This window comes from Protopterus annectens, chromosome 1.part2 (genome assembly GCF_019279795.1).
Source record: "Protopterus annectens isolate FY-2018-M chromosome 1.part2, PAN1.0, whole genome shotgun sequence".
In the NCBI taxonomy this organism is placed as follows: Eukaryota; Metazoa; Chordata; order Ceratodontiformes; family Protopteridae; genus Protopterus; species Protopterus annectens.
In genome coordinates this window covers 971,391,756-971,414,453 of record NC_056727.1, presented here as the reverse complement: position 1 = coordinate 971,414,453, position 22,698 = coordinate 971,391,756, and the positions used below count along the sequence as shown (strand labels likewise).

Below are 22,698 nucleotides of genomic sequence, written 5' to 3'. Positions count from 1 at the left end.
GTTGTGATATACATGTGAGAAAATAAATACAGTTCAGTGACTCAGGAACAGTCCATGAATGGTACTAATAAAAGATAAAGTGAATGGTTAACTGTTATCGACCTGGATGTACTCTTACGAAAATGTTTTGAATTAAGTCACCTTTTACTCAATACACTCTTGTTTTGAAATTTAAATGCAACTAGCAGTACAGTTCAAATAAGCAAACAAATATGGTTACAGATTCTTAGCTACTAGGCTAGCTGACCATGTGGGCCATTTTAAGCCTAGCAATTCCCCTTTTGATGCTCAAGATAACCAACCCCATTTGGTGTTAAGCTGGCCTTACCCATCCCATGGTCGATAATTATATATTACCCCTGATGAGAATAACTGGGATCATACCACATGTAATTTGAGGGGAAAGACAAATATAAAACAAGAAGTAATGCCCAATAAAATAAAAAGTCCACTAGAACATGCCTTTAAGTGTCCGTAGTCAGAGTAGACACCATTCTTCTGGATCACCCCACTCTCCGACTCAGAATCTTTATACACCAAGTCAGAGCTTTCAGTAGAACAAAGATTAGTGCCAAGCTCTGCAGGTTGGGTGTATGCTTACCTTTAATAGGGTTACCACCTGTCCCTCTTTGGGCAGTTGTGTCCTGCGAAAAAAACTAAAAAAATGGCAGATGTCCTGAGAGCTAGGACAACAGATATTTCTTAAGTTTTCTTTAATAGTTGCATAAAACAAATTATTTTGCATCTAAACGACTCAATGTTATAAGAAATAGAATAACTCAAATGCTATAAGAATACGCTTTTAGTTTGGCAAAAAGTAAAGTTCTGTCCTTTGCACTGGCCATGGATATGTTTTGTCCAGCAAAACCTCATGTTTCTACAAAAAATGTCCCACATTGGGCAACTGGAAAGGTGGCAACCCTAACCTTTAACACTAGAAGGGTTTGTGGTTTGCTAGAAACTGGGTGTAAATGTGGTTTGGTAACAAACCAGTTTGTCCAGGGTCATCTTCAAAAGGGGCTTTAGATAAATATATTAGTGGGAGTTAAGAGGATGGGGGGAATGAAAGGGTTAAATCGGAAGGAGGGATGACTGGGAGGAAATGAGGTAAAGGGTGAGGGGCTTAAGGGGTTTAGGCTAGTGTAGCTGGCTAAAGGATCACATTTTGGCATGAACTTGCTACCTACCCTCCCTCCCCCTTTTTGGTGGATTGGTAGGGATTGTGCTTGTTTTATCAGTCTGGGTAGGGCAGAGAAGAGGGACAAGCTTGCCGTCTTTTGTTCCCCCTCTGGTGTTGGATGTTTAAGTGGTCGATATAAGCGAGTGGAGGTAAGGACGCTGCTTATTTGGTTGGGGGTGTAATTCGATAAATGGTATATGAAGCGAGTTGTTGGATGCTGCCACATAACTAAAGTAACTGAGTTGAGGTATGGATGCTGCTTACTGGGTCAGGATGAGTAAGGCCACGCGCTCCTGACTTATTTGGTTGGATGTGTAATTCAATAAATGGTATATGAAGTGAGTGGTGGGATGCTGCTTCATAAGTAAAGTAAGTGAGTGGAGGTAGGGACACTGCTTACTGGGTCAGGATGAGTGAGGCCATGCTGTCCTGATTAACACTGCATGGATGTTTATGCTGTGATTAAAATCAGCTATATTATATTCAGTTGTAATTAATACCATTGGTTATTAAAGCTATGTTATGGAAGTTTAATAAAGGTCATCAAACGTCATTCGGTGTGATGTGTGTTTATTGAAGGGGACTGGGACAGTTTACAATTTCATATTGTGCCAATATACTTATGATTTTATGTTTTAGACATTTACCTGTGTTAAAAAAGGAAACATGCAACTCTGATGTTAAAGTAATCTAAAGATATTTGCAGTGAGGATGTTGTGAATATATAATAAAAAAGTAACAGTCAGAAAGTTAAAACATGAGCTGTGCTTTTACTATGTTTATAAAAGATCACAGACAATAGTTTTTGTCATTTGCACCTACAGTCTGTCACTGTTAAAGTTGTCCATTCTGATAATGCATGTTAGAAATAAGTGGTTGGTTTTCATATACAATTTTTTCTCAGATATAATCATCTGACAGTGAGCTCTGCAGCCAACACTACACAGTATTGCTCCCAGCTCATGTAAGAGGCTATAGATATTAAATTATATACAAAAATGCATTAGAAGCAAGTTCAGTCTAAATAACCAGGAGTTTGTCTACTAAACTACAAGCAATTTGTCTAAAAGTATTCAAAACCTATGAATGGGAATGTATAAGAATTCAACATTCAGAAACATGTTTAGAGTTATACTCAAATCAAAATCTATCTGATCATGTTGTAAATATTCAGTTTTCTAGAGCTGCTTTTTTGCTGATTCCCTGCTTTTTTTATTAGACTACATATTTTCCTCAGACTATACATCATTCCTTGGCCAGACTGTGCTGGTCAAGGATTGCCTTTCCACACAGCTTTCCTTTGCGATATCAACACATTTACCCTGTTTTACAGATTCAGCAAAAACGGCAGCACACTAATTTACTTCAAACAAGATTAAGAAACAACCCACAGAGCTAAGCAAACTGTCCACCAAACTATCACTAAACTGTTATTCACAATGGGTTCTCCTTTCATTCCCCATAAACCTGCCACTTTTTAAGGCAAATTCCTCCTAATACTCATTATCAACTCCTTTTTAACCTGATTATTATTACTGTTCAGCAGTGACAGCTCTTTCTTTAGTCTTTAGGTCTCACATTACAAACAAAAACTGACATTCAGAATTGCAAAAAGAACACACTTACCCAAAAACCTGGATGTGTATTGTTTTATGTAAAAATTGAATCAATGGAGGGATAGGTTTCTGGAAAGAATTAACAGTCACATCCCACCAAATAATATGTGACATACATACTGGATAATGATTATTTTTTTATCTAATTTATCACTCATTTTGTTTAAGTACCACCAGGGTTTGATGTCCTTACTAGTAGACATCACATTATTTAAGAATACTCGTGTCCTATAACATCATATAGAGTTGTTTGCAATAGCAGGTACTGAGAAAAATTATGAAGCATAAGCAGCATTAAATACCCTCTTTGAAGTACTACTGTCCGAGAATGGAACTTACTTCTTTTCCAGTTAACAGCACATTTGTTGTTCGGAGTACAGAATTATCCTCTGCTTAACATTTGGAAAATACTACAACATAAAACGTGAAAACACCATTGTTCATATGGGACTTCAATGCAATATTCAGCAGAAATTAGCTCTTATGCAAAGGCTTTTATATTTCATCAATAAGTAAATTGCATGTTGTCATCTTTACAACATTGTTGTGGAAAAGCTTCAGGCAGTGTATCATAAGAGCAATTTATTTATGAAGCTCTCTTTTCATGCATTTCTGTTTATAATGTCAATGCACAACCTTTTTAGTGAATGATTGCTACGTCTCTTTTCATCAGTTGTATGCATCCGTGATCAGTTATATAGTAATTTCATATCTTTTTTAATGGAACATAGCTCTTGCCTTTAACTGGAATTATTGCTCTACAAGTGCAGTTCTTTATGTTCCCCTTTAAGTAAGCCATTAATGAAGAAATCCGTCATAAACTGCATTTTAGGAAAAAAGAATATAATCTATGTCCTCTCTCATACTAATTCCCACGACAAATGCCCATTAAGACTGTCTGTGAAAGCAGTTTTGTGGTACTACATGTACTACTACATGACTCCTTTTTTAAATTCAAACATCCAACAGTAAAATTAGTACTTTCATGTTGTATCTAAGTAGGGTAATACACCTATTAATTTACTTCCACAAATACTCCGATATTTTGCCTTGATACCTGTGGACATTCATTAATTACAGTCTAACTCTGAATTGCTATTTGAATCAGAAGTATATTTGCAGCTGTGTGTCTTACAGTAGTTTGGGCTGAAAGATGTGAAGTAACTGAATATCTACAGTATTAAATATTTGTATGAGACTTTCTGCTCCCCCTAACAAAATGTCATGTGGCATGCTCTTTTCAAGCTATGCCCCATACATATATACATATATATATATATATATATATATATATATATATATATATATATATATATACACACACACACACACACACACACACACACACACACACACACACACACACACACACACACACACACACACACACACACACACACACACACACTCCGGAATAGCTGGTCAAGAGGAGGTCAACACTTGCACCATACCACATGGAACACATAGTCCTCCTGAACACACACCAGCACTGCTTTCACATAAAAACACAAACCACACACCCACCTTCACGGAGGCTCTGAATAAAAATCTACCCAAACAGCAGAGGCCTCCAAGGCAGAAATGCACTTGACCACCACAACACAACACTAATCATGAGACACATAACTCTCCTAAAACAAAACAGCATGCCCAACACACTAGTTATAGGTGACTCAATAGTAAGTCACACTGATGTCCCACTTACTAGGTTGAATAAGGAGAAAGTAACAGTCAGCTGCCTGTCAGGTGCCAGTGTCTGCCACATAACACATGCACTCAGGTCCCTCAACAACAGATACAAATATGACTCTGCCATTGTACATGTGGGTGTGAATGACCTGAGATGTACCTCCCCGGATTACATGAAAAGAGACATGGAGGAGCTCTCGGATTATGTATCCCACGTGGGTATGACTCTAGCCCTGAGCATCATCCTACCATCACCCAGAATGATACCACAGTACAAGCAGAAAATTTTATTTATTTATTTTTATTTATTTTATTTTACATTTGTTAACCGGGCTAGTCTAACTGGATATATTTCCATTTTCAGTAGAGGCCCGGGGAGAAAAGCTCCACATAGATATAAACACAGTTACATAATATACAAAAAATGAACGAGGTAAAAAGGAGAAGGAGGGGGGATATGCAAATATGCAGGAAGACATCATAGGATTTAATATTAACATAACATAGTATGATAGGATTCCTCATTCTCGCACAATAAAAATAAAGTTTAAACTTATTTCACATTATTTTATAGGAAGGTTATATAAGGAGAGTAAAAGAGAAAAGAGAAATATACAGAAAAAGAGTGAGTAGATCAGTAAAATCTATACTTTCAGTAAAAGAAAATGCAACTAAAGGAGGAGAAGGATATTAGAGAGTTAGCGCTTATCAAGTGATGGTCGTAAAGCTAGTAGAAGAAAAGAAGGAGGAAGGAGAGGGAGAGGGAGGAGTAGAGGTGGTAATAGGGAGATCTAGTCGGGATTACAGCAGGGACATAACCATTGATTTTTAAGGTAGGTTCTGAGTTTTTGTTTGAACAGAATAGGAGTTGGAATAGAAGTAAGTTCAGTAGGAAGTTGATTCCAGTGTTTACCAAGGGCGTTAGAGAAGAGGGAGTCACCAGCAAGGTTGTTGGATTTAGTTAAAGTTACTAGTAGTTTACTGGAGGAATGAAGTGAGTTCAGGTTAGAGTAGGGGTCAGAAGTTTGGAAAGTGCAGGAGTGTTATTAGGTTGATAGAGAGCTCTATGGACAAAGGAGAGTTGGGAAAGAAGCAACATATTTTCTAATTCAAGCCAGTGAAGTTGTTGAAGGTTCAGGCAGTGGTGAGTTCTAAATTGATTACCAGTCACAAATCTAGCAATACTATTATATGTGTTAGCTAATTTTGAGAGATTGTTTTTCTTCAGGTTAGTGTAAATTGGTGAGGCATAGAGAAGAGTTGAAATAAGGTGAGAGTGGGCAAGAGTAGCTTTGGCTGCAGGGGTTAAGAATGTTCTAATTCTGTAGAGGGAGCCCAGTTTTCTGTTTACAGTTTTAATGGTATTATTGATGTGACAATCATAGGTAAGGTTGTTGTCAATCATGACACCTAGCAGTTTGGTAGTGGAGTCAGCTGATATGAGGGTGCCATTAATAGATGAGATAGAGAAATCTAGTGTGGGGTATCTAGTAGTAGGTTTAAAGAGGAGGAGTTTTGTTTTTTTAGCATTTAAGAGTAGGCAGCGTTTTAAGAACCATGCTTCTACTGTGTGGAATACATTTTGAGTAATAGTTTGTAGCTCTGGAATGTTTTTAGCTGAGCAAATAAGAGTGGAGTCATCAGCGTATTGTATGCAAGTAGCTTGTGGAATAGCTGCTTGTAGGTCATTTATAAAAAGGGAGAAAAGGAGAGGTCCAAGAATAGAGCCTTGTGGGACACCAAGAGAAATTGGAAGGAGAGAGGAGAGTTTGTTTTCCCAGAGGACTGCCTGTTTCCTGTTAGTGAGATAGGAAGTAAACCAAAGGATAGCTTTAGGTTCTAAAGCAAGAGATTCTAGGATTTTTATGAAGAGGGGTGGTTAACCATGTCAAAGGCTTTGGACAGGTCAATAAAGAGTGCAGAAGAAAGAATGTTATTATTGCGGTTTGTGTTTATGAAGTCAGTAAAGGAAAGAAGAGCAGTGGTAGTACTGTGAAAAGGCCTGAAGCCGTGTTGACAGGGAGTTAGAATGTTATTTTTAGTTAAGTAGTTCATTAGTTGGTAGTGGACACATTTTTCCATGATTTTAGCTAGGGGAGATAAGAGTGCTATAGGCCTGTAATTAGAGTATTCATTGGAGTTACCTCCTTTATGTAGGGGTATAATGTGTGAGATCTTCCAGACGTCAGGTATGGTACCTTCATTAATTGTTCTATTGATAAGGATGGATATGGGATAGGCTATAACCTTAGCTGCTTTTTGGAGGTATTCAGATGGAAGTTGGTCAGCTGATGGGGTACATGGTTTAAGTTTTTGGATGCATTTTTGGATGAAGGTGGTAGAGATAGGTTTTAGAGTGAAGGTAGGTTGAATAGAAGCTGCTTGAGCAGGGATGCTAGAATTGTCAAAGGAAAGGTGAGAGGCCAGAGAATTGATAGTATTAGTGAAGAAGGAATTGAAAGCATTGGCAGTTTCATGGGAAGAATTTTTTTCGGATCCAGAGGGAGAGGGGGTGGTAGTTTGTCCGGGGTGAAGAAGTCTATTCAAGGTTGCCCAGAATCTTTGGGGATTATTATGATTAACTTGTTGGAGGTTACTATAGTAGTTTTTTTTGTCCGAGATAATAGCTTTTTTAGTACTATTTCTTAAGTGTCTGAAGGTCTGTTGGTCAGAGGGAGCTTTACTAGTTCTCCATTTTATCCAGGATTTGTTTCTGAGGAACATTTTTTTGCCTTGTTTCCTTAGATAGCCAGGGGGCGGGTTTAGTTTTGACTCTGATAGTTCTTTTTGGTGCATGATTATCTAGGATGGATAGGAATGTGTTGTTAAAATATTGAACTGCTTCTTCTAGTGGAAGAATTTGTAGAGGTATCCAGTTACAGGCATTCAGTTCATTGTTAAATAGGATGGGGTTAAAGTTTTTAGTACTACGAGAGGTTCGGATGGTAGGGGCATTAGTAGCAATATTCTTCTTTCTTATGATATAGGTTAAGTTGTGGTCACTAATGTCATCTGGCAAAGTGCCGGTTTGGTATTGTAGCTGTAGTTTATTAACAAGAATCCAATCTAGTATACTTTGTTGTTAGGTTTATTAATTCTAGTGGAGGTATTAATAGTCTGAGTAAAGCCATGGAGATTAATATGAGAGACTGGGTTAGTAGTATTAACTGATGACCAGTCAAGGTTGAAGTCTCCAAGTATTACAGTTTCTTGTGGAAAGGTGGATGATGCCCAGCTAAGGAGATTTTCTATAATTATGGAGTTATTTCCAGGAGGTAGATAAGTACTGATAATATATATGGCTTTATTTGGGTTCAGTTGTAGCTTTGATATAAGGAGTTCAGTTTTGGTGTTCTCTGGGGGAGCATAGGGTACTAAGGTTATATTTAGATCAGTCTTAAATATTAGTGCAACTCCCCCTCCTTTGCGAGTATTGCGGTCTTGTCTTATGATGTTATAGCCTGGTGGAATGATTTCTGTATCCTTGGTGAGGGGTTTTAGCCAGGTTTCTGTTAAACATAGGATGTCGAAAGAGTAATATTCAAGGAGAGAGTGGAGATGGGTGACTTTGTTGTTTACACTTCTGATATTAAGGTGTCCTATGAGTAAGGAATGAGCATTAAAGGTTGGTAAATGAAGGGAGGAATTTGAGATAATAGGTGTAGCTTCAGAGGAAATAGTAAAGGGTCCTGGGTTAGGATGTATATCGCCATCTACTAGGGTAGAGGGATTGTAGTTTAAGTGTGGCTTACAGGTAATCATCATCAAATATTTTAGTTTTCTTAACATGAGATTATTAGATTTAATATGGGATAGTCTGTGATATTTGGCTAAGAGGTAGGAAGAGGTAGAAGTAATGTTTGAATGTGTGAACTTTGGGGTAGTTAAATTAGTGGCAGTTTGTTTGGAAGAGGTTTTAAGGTCATAATTATAATTTGTTTCATAAGAGGTTAGGAGATAGGGTAGTGTGAGTACTAGGGTAAAAATGAACAGGGGTAATAGCTTGGCTGGGTTCTGTTTTATTATAGGGGCCAAGGATGGTGTTTTGTTGGTTTTAAAAGACATGGTGAGTAGTGGAGAAAAGGAATTGTCAATGTAAAGGTAGGTTAAGATTAAAGTGTAAGTTTGAGAGACTTGATGGGAAGAGGCACAGTATTAGCTTAGGAGTAGGAGGGAGGGGGGAGGAAAGGAAATAGAGTGGTAGTAATTAATGGGAGGAGATATACAATTGAGGTCGGTGATATGGATAGGTGGGATTACTTAGGGGTAAAATGATTGATTTCAACAATTGAAACTCTTTTTGTCACAACTAACCTTTCTAGTTTACTAAGTTTCTGCTTTAAACTCTGTTGTCAAAAGTGTCTATTTTTGTCTTGTACCTATTATTGTATATACCAAGTTATAACTCCTTTCCTTATTGCTGTTCCTTTTTTGTCATGTGATGTAAATAAGGCTAACTTGACGGGGTTTTTTGTTACTATGTATAACCAAATTTTGATTAGTATCCCTTTATGTGTATATTTACTCATGTATATTAGTTGTATACAGCCGTTATGGAGCTTTTCTCCCTGGCCCTCTACTGAAAATGGACATATATACAGTTAGACTAGCCCGGTCAACAAATATAAAATAAAATAAAATAAATAAATAAATAAAATTGACTAAGTTTCTGGTGCCATTCTAAGGGGAGCCAGTATCTGTCTGCCTGGGATGACATGACTGACAGACCTCGATGCTTTGTCAGAGATGGCCTGCATCTGTCACCCCTGGGCTCTTGCCACCCCTATAGTGCCTTTCTTAGGTGGTGTTCCAAAGACCAAATTACCACAGTAACAGCTACAAACAAATGCAATCTGAGGGTCATACTGCTCAATGCTAGAAGTCTAAATCTCAAAATGCACTCGCTCGAAGCACTCCTTAAAATGGAGAACATTGACATTTGTGATGTAACAGAGACCTGGTTCAAGGCAGCAGAAAGCACCCCTGCCTACCAGGCTATAACTCATTCCACACCTTTCAGCCCCAGAACTTGGACCAAAGCCCCAAAGGCGAAGGTGTTTCCATATTCATAAAGGATGTGCACACCTCCAGGCTGGTGGCCCAACATAGCACATCAGAGATACTTCAGGTGCAGCTAACACTGGGTAAGACAGTGATTCAGGTCATAGCCTGCTATAGGTCCCCATGTCCCAAGACTCACACTCCATGTTCCTAAGCACCCTGGAGAATATTAGGGTCCCACCTAACATTCTCATACTGGGCAACTTCAACTACCCCTCCATTAATGGGGAAAACTACTCATGTACCAATACACTTGCCCAACGTTTCCTGAAATTCATTAATACCAATGCCCTGGAGCAGCTGATTCTTACCCCCACTAGAGGTAGCAACATCCTCGACCTGGTCATTACTAGCATGGGCGACCATTGCTCTACTCCAATAGTCACCTCCTCCCTGGTTAGATCCAACCACAAACTAATCACCTTGGAAATCCACATCCCTCCCATCCCCCGGAATGGTAACCACCATGAAAAACTTCTCCAACGCTAACTTTGGGCTCCTAGAAACAGAGGTGGCTAACTTCACGGCACCCATGCAAATGGAGAATAGTTGCATGACTGCCGAATCATACACCAATGCACTGTATGAACAGGTACACAAATGCATGGATCTCGCCATAACCAATATAACCAAGATACTCTCCTCCGAATAAAGAAAGTCAATCTGGTGGTCCCTTGCCATAAACAAACTCTACAACAGAAGGAGGAAACTGATGTGGAATAAGGTGAAGTCCCAAGACTAGAAAATCTCCCTTATCAGCCTCAACAAAAAGTTGAGATCCCTCATCAAATCCTCTAAAGCTAGCTATGAAAACAGAATTGCAGCAGATAGTAAAGATAACCACAAGGCCTTCTATTGTTATGTAAGAATCTCCAAAGCAAAACCCAGATTTGCTCTGAGCTACTGCACAATGCTACCTCCTATACCGAGCCAACAGATATTGCCAATATACTGGCTGACATATTCAGTGCCAACTTTACCCCTGTCTCCCCTCCAAAGAACAAAACACAATACCAATAGATTGCCAGGCACCCAACATTACTGCTGCACAGGTTAAAACAGCACTGTCCAAGGCCACGAATCCAGTTTCTATGGGACCTGACAATATCCCTGGCTGTGTTCTACATGAACTACAGAGGGAACTGGCACCTCACCTGTGTGCCCTGTTCAATCACAGCCTCACCTCAAGCGTTGTCCCTACCAAATGGCGCACTGCTGCAGTCATCCCACTCCACAAAGGAAGAGCAACTACAGACCCTGGGAACTATTGTCCCATTAGCCTGATGAGTCTGATATGGAAAGCTATGGAATGCATCATCATGGACCTAATAAACAAGGATATAGTGAATTTCCAAACTCTGGATCCCACACAGTTTAGTTTTGTGAAGGGGAGATCAAGCCTGCTCAACTTGGTCAAATTCTTTGAGTCAGTCACCAGAACTGTGGATGAAAAAAAAGGTGGTTCATACAGCCTACCTTGATCTGGCCGAGGCCTTTGATACCATTTCCCACTCAGAAATCATAGAAAAGCTCACTAAGCTAGGCATCAACCCCTGTATCACTAGGTGGGTTGCAAACTGGCTCACAGGTAGAACCCACAGTGTGAAAGTAGCTGACTCCAAGTCAGACTGCCGACCAGTCACGAGTGGAGTCCCACAGGGTTTGGACATGGGTCGTCTCCTGTTTGATATCTAATTCTCTGAAGTCCAGGCCAACACAAACGGAGTCTGGCTGACAAAGTTCACAGACGATATTGCAAGTTGGGAGCTATTATTAACTCCCCAAGTGATGTTGACATCCTACAGAAAGGTCTTACTGAGATCAACGATTGGTGTCAGAACCATGGCCTTAAGCTCAATGCCAAAACATGTGTCATCATCCCCTTTGAGGAAAAACCCTGTTCTCATGAATTACCACATCGATGGTAGTCCACTGAACACAGAAAGCGTTATGAGAGATCTGGGAACACAGGTTGACAGCAACCTCTCTTTTGCTCACCACATTGCCAAACAGTCCTTCTATGTGGCACATCTCATTACTAAGGGTTTTGCATCCAGGAAGAAAGAGGTCATTGTCTCCCTCTACTCTTCCCTCATTAGGCCAATCATCGAGTACAATGCCTCATTTGGGATGTTCCTCACTAGACACCTGCAACAACTGGAGAGGCCGCAAAAGTACCTCACAAAGAGGATCCTAGGTCTGAAACACTTGTCCTATATGGACAGACTCAAAAAACTCCAACTATTCTTTGTCTTATATCGCCTACTTAGAGGCGATCTCTGCTTGACTTATAAAGCCATGTCTGACCCATCTCTGTTAGAAATGCTACATCTAAAGAAATCCCAATTCCTCCGCACTGCACACTCCAGAGACCTCAACCTCATTATCACAATCAACAGAACGTGCTGGAGGGACAGGTTCATAACACAGAGACTGCCCATGCTATGGAATAGAATTCCCATACATGTCAAACCGAGCACCTCACTAGCCCTCTTCAAGAGAAATCTTGATGAGTGGATGGGAAAAAGAAAATTCACCCCAGGGATTACTCCAGTGGCTCTGCTCGACAATGGCGCTGGGAACTAAGGTCAGGTGGCACAATGCCAGGGTAATCCTATGGGCTAGGCTTGTAAAGGCTTCAAGGCCATTAGCCTAAAACACACCTATGAACCTGTGAACCTATATGTATATATGCAGAGAGAGAGAGAGATAGGTATATATACATATATATAGAGTAAAGAAATCTAATCTCCCTTTTTATTCTATTCTTATAGGATTTTTGTAACTTAAAGAAAGAGCCTTATATGTATTTTTATTGTCATTAGTTACTCCAGTCACAATATGAATATTACATTCTATTTTAAAAAAAATCTATAAAGCTCTTTTATCAATGTCTGAAAATATGTACCATTAAATACTATCATTTGTATGGAAATCGGGTTTCCATACCATCCCTTAGATCACTCAATTAGATGTAAAGGATAAAACTGAAATAATACATGAAATGTATAATTGATTAGTAGTTTTTTTTTTGTAAGACAACATGCTATTCCTGTAAATGTTTCCATTATTGACCTACACATTAACGCTATACAAGTACAATCACATGAGCTAGTATTTTCTGTCAACCATCTATGGATCTAAATACTTAACATTAGTACCACAACATATATTTTCACTTCTTAAAACCAACTGAGATTCTAAAGTGGGAGCAATAATAATATAACCCAGCTGATACAACACTGGTACATAGTGACATTTCCCATAAAGGAAACGCCTTGTCCAGGAAAATACAGAGTACACGTACACAATTAGCTCTCTCCAGAAATGAGTAAGATATATATCATTTTACATTTTTTGTCTCAAAAACTAGGTGGATCATACATTATAGCTATGCAAACTGAAGTTAAAACAATAAAGACACATTTTAGACAAGAAGTGCTACAATCAGGCGTACACTGATGAATAATGAGGTCTATTCACTTCTCTTAGTCTTTGAATAGACATTTCATTTTTAATAATTTTGGGGAGTTTTGTATTGGTGATGTCTTTTCATCCTTATATGTTTGTCCAATTCAAAATTTCCTAGTTTTAGAAAAAAAAAGACAAAAGAAAAGAAAGTATTAGTTCTTTACCAATGTAGTCTGTATTTCTACAATTTACACTGGCATAACTTGCCTAAATGAACTAACCTTCGTTTATTTGTTATCTGCAGATGTTTTGAGCTCTCTGCTCTACTACAACAGTAGGCCCTAATGTCTTAACAGTAGTAAAAGGACTGTTGAGACATTAGGGCCTACTGTTGTCCTGCATCTAATCTTGAATCATGCACTTGCTTGTCTGCACCAAACACCAGGTTGTCAATCATAACACCTTCTAGATTCTTCAGTAAATCTGTCATTTGATGTTGGAAAATGTCAGCTACTGAGGTTATACAAAGGGAAGCTTTTAGAATGAGAATCTTTCCGTGGGGCTAATGAAACTTGTGAGCATTTTGGCAGAAAAAAATGTGATATTTTAACAATAAACAGTTTAAATTTGGCAGAGAAGGAGTTTGTGAGATAATGTAGCTGGTTTTGGTAGTGGCAATTAACTACGATTCTTTATGAATCACACAGCTTGCTACAACATGGTTCTGTTACTTGTAAAGTCTTTTTTCAGTTTTTTTATTTATGCAGAAACCCATTTTTGAAGCTAGGCAGACTGCTTCTGGTGAAGATTATCTCAGAAATGTCAAGATTCAGCATATGTTTCAATAAACAAGTAATGTAATTACAAACGACATGTCAGCACACCATAAACAATGTTAACACTTCAGAATCTGACACCCAGCTGATCATAGTTCAACACTTGAAATGCATTATGGTGAAGACATACTTAAATGGGCAATGACATATATTTGTATTAAAAAGGGCAATGGCATTATGTACATGCACACAATATACACATGCATTCCAGCAGTTTTAATTCAGATTTTACTACATTGAGTAGCACTGGGAATTTAAATCTCATTTGGTAAGTGTATAGGTATTGTTCTACATGCCATTAGTTTAAAAGAAAAATATCCTGTTTTGTTTTCCCTTGACACTTGAACAGCAAAAAGATATTGGGTAAACAAGTTATCTAGTCTTTTCCTTATGTTTATATCATCATAGTCAGTCTGGATTTAATTATATGATTCTTTCTCTGTATTATACCTGCTGACTGAGGATGATAAGATTCATGAGTTTTTTTGTTGTTGAATCCTTAACAAGTTACACATTTATTTCATAATTCACCCTCAAAATATGCTCCCTTGTAACTTTTTTTTTTATTTGAGCTGCATTTTTCACAGCAGTAAAACCTCCACCCACTTTAAAAAATGTGCTAGCAATTACTAATGCATACATATACCCACCTTTTGCAAGTCAGAAGGCTAAGTGTACATTACTGTGATAGTGAGTAGTCTTGTCTCTCCCAGGTAAGGTGTTAAAACATCAATGAATAATAAAAATCAGTGGGGGAGGGGGTGCTCACTCATGCCCAAAAGACATGATGCCACTGTTCTCGAGTAGAGTGGAACACTATTGATTTCCTCCTCTTGTACAATTAGTCACTGATCTCGCTTGCTTTTTTTCAAGAACATCTGCTGTATTCTAAAGACATTGTGCCCCTACTTTTGTTTTATTCTTTTTAGTTTGCTATGCTATCAGTACAGGTCCGTATGACTTCTGTAAATTAAATAGATTAATACATATCAGTTGCTGCAGGCATTCACACATCTGAACATTTTTATACAACTGATATGAGAGTGACATTGCAAAAAATGCTCAATGAGAAGGCATAACATATACCTGGAAGGATACTAAACAGTGGGAATGCATATAGGTACGGCTGAATAGACAAGATGGTGGTGTACTATAATAATCTCTTTAAAAAAGAATAAACAGTGAAGGCATGCACCAGCTCAGGATACAAAAAAAATAGAAACTCCTTAAACTATTCATACTACTTCAATGAAGAAGTATTTAGAACAAGCTTTCCTACTATAGTACTATGTCAGTGTGATACTCCCCCAAAACAGGAACAGTAAGAGAGAAAGAGTGTGTGTGTGTGTGTGTGTGTGTGTGTGTGTGTGTGTGTGTGTGAGTGACAGAGAGAGAGAGAGAGAGAGAGAGGGAGACAGAGACAGAGACAGAGTGAGAGTGAGATAACATGGAAGAAGTGTATGGCATTAATGTAGTTAATTACAAAGTCATTGCCTCATGGCAAAATTCATGTTCTGTGATGTTAACACAGACTTTTTCACAGCCTACATAATATACTGAAGTAAAACAAGTGATAAGTTCACTTGGCTAGAGGAGACAACCTTAGTTTAAGTTCTCATCTTGTATTCATTTAATACATAATCAGTTTTCAGTAGTAAATTGTTAAAACTGCCCATTTGTAAAGTAAGTCTTAAGGCACAATGCCTTTGCCATCAAAATTCTGCATGGAAAATTCACCCAAAGAAAGGGGAAAGTGAAAGCAGAAAACAATATAATAATGAATCAGATGAGGTGAACAGCAGGCCATGAACCTAGCCCTTTAGGTATAGCATGATCCTTGAATGATTACAGACATATATTTTTGATTTGGTACTAGCGTATAATAATAGCATTTCTTCATTGTGTTTGGATGTTGTACAAGAAGAGGTAGTATGACATATCTGAGCATGGATAAAGCAATCTTTGTTAAAAAAATGAAGTATTGCAGCGTTTTCTTCAGCTGCTTGTTGTATTCTACATGTCTTACAGCGATAGCAGCACTGTATGCACCACATGAAGTTCTTGTAATGTATTTTAGGATGAAACCTTCTAGGCTGCTGCATTAATATGGCCTTATTTTTATAATGCTAGTTCTAGGCAATAGCTACTAATGTAACACGAAGGTAGTACAGCTTTCCAGGTAGCTGCCTTCCAAATGTCTAACAAATGAATTTCTGTAGAGACGACTTTAGGGGCAACATTGATTTTGCTGTCAGCCGCTAGTTGTTAACAACAGGGGAATCCTTAGTAGGTGTCGTGACAAGGCAAACACAATAAAGTGGTATTTTTTGCACACCCATTGACTTTGGCTGTACCTGTTGTGATATGGCAAACCCAATAACAGCATCTCCTTCTAGTAGGTCCCATGTCACCACGGCGGACTTTGCTTTCAGTTCTGTGATGGTTACATTGACAGGTGCCATTAGTCTGTCTGGAACATAAAAAAGCAATTAACTAGTTTGCAAAAATCATATGACAATATTTTTTTCTCTGTCACGAAAGAAATACAGCTGTTATCATTATTATTAGCATAATTGTTACCCGCAAAATAGAGTGACTTAAAAACGTATGAACAATTGTTGGCATCTAGATTAAGCAAAGGCTGAAAAAAAAACAGTAGCCCATGTAGCTATACATACATGTATTACATGTCACTTGTGATTTTGTGTTTCCATTATAAGAAATGTGCTATTTCAAGCCATTTTATTATGAACAGAAAACAAAGCATACTTTTGTCTCTAAAGAAGTGTCAAGGGGCCTTATCTGTATAAAAGAGAAGTAACCTTGTTCACCTTATGTGGTTATACAATAATCATTGGTCTCAACATGTCTGAGTAACCACAGGCCATATTCATAAAGGTTACCACAAAGTGTGCACTTTCTGAGTTCAAGAAAAGTCCTTGAATAATGCTTGTGCTCTCTATTCACTTAGAAAGGTTACACTAAGTTTACATATGGTGTATACTTTGTGGTAATCTTTATGAATCCGGCCATGTGTTTATTTTGGTGTTCCCTGGAGAATCATCATGTTGTATGGTTGAAACACTTTAGCTAACCCATGCAACACACTGTAGTGTATGGCAGAGTGCAATTTATCTGTAATATAAAAATAAAAACCTTTATGTAGGTTCAAAACACCACAATATAGCAGCAGTAAAATCAGTAAATGAAAGTACCAGAATCTGCTCAGCTGCTTTCATTAACTGGGTCGTTAAAAGTTTAATTAAAAAAAAAAAAAGATTTGTGAATTTTGGGTATACCAAAAACATCTGTATTCTGGGTTTACTCACTGTAAAATATTCTGTAAAGTTAGAATCAGTTAAGTCATTACACATTAGGACACATTACGAAACAATTTATTCTTGAAGTAGCCTGTTACACCAAGCATTACACTGAGTCCCCTTGTTACAAGAAGGTCTGTGGGATTGTTCAAGTTACATAAGCAAATGAGAAACGAATGCCCAGTTCTGAGCCATGAATCAAACTCACAATGCCTATGGACTTAGAAATGTATGCTGGTGTTGAGTACTACTGTAACATTTCTATGTAGCAGAAAGGCCTCTTAAACTGAATGGGTCATTCTGACAGAGGTGGTGTTCCCCCTGTATCTTTGTACTGGCATTGCAGACATTATAAGGTAGAAAGGCCAGTAGTCTGCAGTATCAGTACTAACACAGAGGCTGTGGGGCTAGCTGAGGACGGTATATATATATATATATATATATATATATATATATATATATATATTTATATATATGTGTATATATACATGCAGTCATAGTCATTTTTTCCATGAGTTATGCCTTCCAGACTCAGGAAATGACTCAAATCAACTTTAGTGATGGACTTTGGGCTGCACTCCATTAGAATAACTTCTGACCTTGCCATTTTATTTTATTTATTTATTTATTTGACATTGGTTAACTGGGTTGGTCCAGCTGAGCCAGAAGCCCATTTTCAGTGGAGACCTGAGAAGAAAAGCTCCATAGTAATACAAGCTAAAAAATTATAATTACAAAAAACATAAGATATTACAATACTTGATAACAAAGCAAAAATAAACAAAAATATGTAAGGTAAATCAAATATGTCCACAGTGGTTATAACAAGGCAGTTAAGTATTAATATACAAGATATTTAAAGAGTAGCTACTAAAGTAGAAAATAAAATACACATATTTACATAGATGGCTGCAGCACTGAAAATGGGGTATGACAACAGTATGAAAGAGAAGAAAGAGTCATAGGAGTTGTACATGAAGAAGAAATAAGGATATAATTAAGTAGAGGATGGGGATGAGGGGGTTAGGTAGGGTCATGACAAGGGCAGGACCATGTGTTTAGTAGCTAGTGTTTTAGGTCTTTTTTGAAATGTTTTAAGTATGTGATATATCTTATGTAAGAGGGGAGTTTTTGTCTCTATCATTTTTAGATGTAAGATGTAAGAATTACCTTTCAAACATACACATGCAGGCAGTGCTGTGGGGATGGCTGTCTTTGGAGAATTTTAGCAGCTAAAGGGGGGATAGTCAGTGTTCATCCTATGCCAGGAATAGCAGAATCTCCATAGACTGCTTCAGAATCTCATTACCTGGTCCTGACATTGTGAATATGCTTCACAATTACAGTACTGACCTATTGTCAGATACTGATTACAATGCTATGTCTCCTGTAATGATGTCACATCAAGGAACGTAGTTGGATTTAGTACAGAGTAGGACTACAGAATGCTGGAGACTTTGTGTAACACCCCCCCATTCTTTTTGGATTGTTGGGATTAGTACATACAAAACTAAATCTATTTTTTACAGAAGTGCATGAACCATTCACAGATTCATCCATCCATCCATCCACAACCCCCTTTTCCCCATTTTTTTGCACATGGGGTCAGGGTGCCACTTCAATAGTGCCAATCATCTAGAGCCAAGGTTTACACCACTGCATGCCTAGCCCGGCCCTGGTAGTTCTTCCACAACACACACTTGCATGCACACTCATACCTATGGCCAATTTAGAATGTCCAATCCACCTACTGCATGTCCTTGGAACATGGAATGAAAGTACAGTACCCAGAAGAAACTCACAGGAACAAAGGGAAGACCCACAGATGCTACACAGAAGGCACTCTGGGCAAGAATCGAACTGGCAAACCTCTTGCTGTGAGGCAACAATACTATCCATAGCATCTCTGTGCTGCCCCATTTGCAGATCATCTTGATAAATTTTTCTGTCAGACTACATAGTTACCATCTTGCTACTGAAAACAGTGACATCCATAACATTTTATAATGTGGGTATCATTGCTTCTTTTGCATTTATCAGAAAGCTGATGTTTGCTCTGTAGTCAAATTAAAAAAAACATGGTTGCATGGACAGGGCTTGAGTATATGCCAAGCTTGATGCACCTGTGTTCTTAAAAGCAATAGAACTGGAGAGAAGCATAAAGCCACTTATCTTTCTTAAAATAAGGGTATACTTTGTTTATATGTGATTCAGCTTTGTTTAAGAGAAATCTAAGGCTGGACTTTGTAGTGAAAGTTTTTAAATTTCAGATACATTCTACAAGGTTGGAACATCTTACAGGAGCAAATGTGCAGTCTTTTTTACCTAGCATATGACAGTCACAGTCATCAGCTGATCATATTTTTTAACCACATATTGGCAATAATAAATTTTTTTATTGAAAATCTCACATCTGTCTTTGTTAGCTCAAAAGATAATGCTATTTTGGCCTGCACAGGACCATTCATAAACTGTCAATGTGATCTCTGTTGTTTTTGAATGTCACCAAGACATCGACAATGCCACAAATTCCCTGCAGCACTAAAGCCTTTGCTTTCTATCTAATGGGTGCTGCCACTTCAAGAAACAATATGTTATATTAAAATTATCCTACTGCATGTTAGTGGTTGAAATCTGCCTGGCCATACCTTTCGCCTCATTTTGCAAGTACACCTTTGCGTATGCTTTTGCAAGCATGCAGTATTCATGACATGTTTTCCCTGTTAGGGTTGTAAAAATGCCCTCATGTCATGAAAATGGATATTGTACAATATGTAACACTCAGATAGCAATGAAGGTGAAATACAGATATGAGTATCTCTTGAGTTACTTTTCAGTATTACATGGTCTGTAGACATGACTCATTTACTCCACACCATTGTGCCTTACACAGTGTTACTGTACTTAATTGTGGTACAAAATGTGTCACACTACAACTACATCTGGAGCATCTATATTACGTCGCAATGTCATAACATCGAACACCTAAACATCGACCCGTATTTATCAAAACGCATTTACATGAATTGATGAATACTTATACTTACAGTGCAAAAAACACTTGCCCCACAATCCCACGTAACTAACCTAACCTAAAACAACCCCACCATGTGGGAGGCATCACCCCCCCACACACCCTGACATGGGGATCTGTACCCCCCACACCCCCCTAACTAAATATACCAACTCCAAGATCGCACTACAGTGGAGAAAAGGGCAACACAGTGTAGTTGGCCAAATACATCTTTGCCTTGGAAGTATTCATCGATTCGCATAAATGTGTTTTGATGAATACGGGTCGATGTTTAAGTGTTCGATATTACGATATTTTGACGTAATATAGAACCCATCTGGATAATCTCTGTGAAATTTGTGACTAACATGCTGTTCTAGCTCAGTCTTGGCTTTTGTACTTTTCCTTTTCCCCTTTTTCACAGCAGAAACTTATTTTGCATTTGCTAATAACTGTGACAGCTAGCCTCTTGTGGTCTCCATGCCTCCATTTTGTGGTGGCGTATTTCATATCTTAAAGTCATACTAGTACAGTTCAGTTTTCCTATATACACCTGCCTGAATAATGGTGCCCCTCCTGTTTTGTACATGTGTAGTTTGACACCTGTGCTTCATCATTAAATCACTGGTACCTTGATCTTACATCCAAATGCCACTTTTTCAACAGTATCCATCCTTATTAGTACTTTTGACTTTTTTTTCAGTGCTACATCTGAAAACATTTCCTTATAGTCACTAATAGACAAGGCTGCTCCTCTTTTCAATCCTATGTTCTCTTTCACCCCCACCAATGGAGTAGTCATGTGGCCACTGTTAGTCATATATTTTAAAGCTCTTGTGTACAGAATTTGCATCACTTCTCATTTCTTCGCATTCAATTTCACAGTCTGAACTGCCTACTTCATGCATCTCAGATGCCTTCTATGTATTTTTTCTGTATTTTATGTTTATTTGTACTTTTCTTTACACACGTCCATGTGTGCCATCACTAAATATTGCCATTTTTGCAGCATTTCCTTCAATTTTTTTCTGTAGTAGCACTCAGTGATATTTTGTAGTTTGTTGCAGTGAGAACATGGTGCCTGTGTTTGCTAATGAGTTTATTAGTAGTGCACTCAGTCATATCCAGTTACAACTCAGCCACATCTCATGCTGCTGCTGCTATGGATACCACAATAATTAGTGCATTATCTAATGCTTAATGGTTCTTTGACAACAACTGTTTTTTTTTTGTATATCTTCATCAGAGGTGGAAGAGATGTCTGCATCTTAATGTCACACACACACACACACACACACACACACACACACACACACACACACACACACACACACACACACACACACACACAAAAGACTCCCTGGGATTCAGGTAATTCCTTTCCACCCACACTACTTGCTCAATAAAGATTGGTCAGTTATGGGGAAAGAGACAAATTCCAATTCAGAGAGATGGTCAAGTTGCACGAAGAAACAACTCATTACTGGCTCATTACCATGTCCTTGAATTAAACACGTTCTCTGACCTAATCATGCTAGAGTTTTCCCTAGCATCCCATATAACATGTTAGCAAAAGTACCACCTGCAGGCAAACACACATAGAATCTGACACACACACACACACACACACACACACACACACACACACACACACACACACACACACACACACACACACACACACGCACACATATTTATTCAGCCTCATTCATGACATACAGACCCAACCCACTCAGACACATCTACACACTGACAACCCCCAGCTGCAATGTTTTGCTGAACTTACTTGTACTGCAAGTATTTCCCTAGAAGTGAATGGGTGATCACTATCAAAGATGATGTTCACTTTTCTCCTGGAGTTAAAGTTTTCTTGGCTTTCGATTTTTTGATTAAGGCGGGGACCACAAACATTTTTGTGCGAGAGCACATGGATAATTAGTATTAGCCACTCCATCAGACTGATGCATTAGCATGTAGATTTTTCTGAGAGACTACTGTCTGTGCTAAGACCCCCACAAGGGGAAAACTCATAGTGGAAGACCAGTATAAGAATCCCAAAGGCTTACCGTGATAAGAACATCTTAAATTATAAGGCTTCTGCAGTACAGTAGGCCTTTCTGAGTCCCAGGGACTATGTTGTAATGTCTCAGCCAATCCTCTGCTCAGATAACAGTGCTCTGCCAATCTAAATCCTGCCTTCTAGTAAGACAGATTTCTGCTTACACATGTGTATGCACACCAATGTATAGATAAGTTCACTACTGATCCTGGAAATCATTCTATTTCACAAAGTTACATTTCAGTTTTACTCTTGCAATGGTAAGCTATTAGGTATTCAGATGAAATCTCAGAAGCTTGGATTATGCAAAAAGACCAAAAGGGAACTAGTGATAGAGGACAGATGGATAGAGCTGTGGAAACATAGCAACCTTCAGCCAGGAGAAGAGTGTCAGAAGTGGTTAGCAGTAATAAATGCATTGATGTTTCCAATGTTCTTGTAGTGCTCATGGTTGCGTTCTTGTAGACCATGTAACTGAAAAAAGAACTTCAATCAGTCTGACACACTGAAGAT

General features: G+C 38.3%; 1 protein-coding gene across 1 annotated transcript in view; it reads right to left on the bottom strand.

Annotated features, from left to right (window-relative positions):
• The window catches only part of FNDC5 (fibronectin type III domain containing 5), a 1,974,149-nt gene that overhangs the window by 1,268,349 nt on the left and 683,102 nt on the right, over positions 1 to 22,698 (bottom strand). The window contains exon 2 of the mRNA XM_044059931.1: positions 16,148 to 16,263. Coding sequence (XP_043915866.1) covers positions 16,148 to 16,263 — 116 coding nt within the window. The remainder of the gene's footprint in view (positions 1 to 16,147; positions 16,264 to 22,698) is intronic.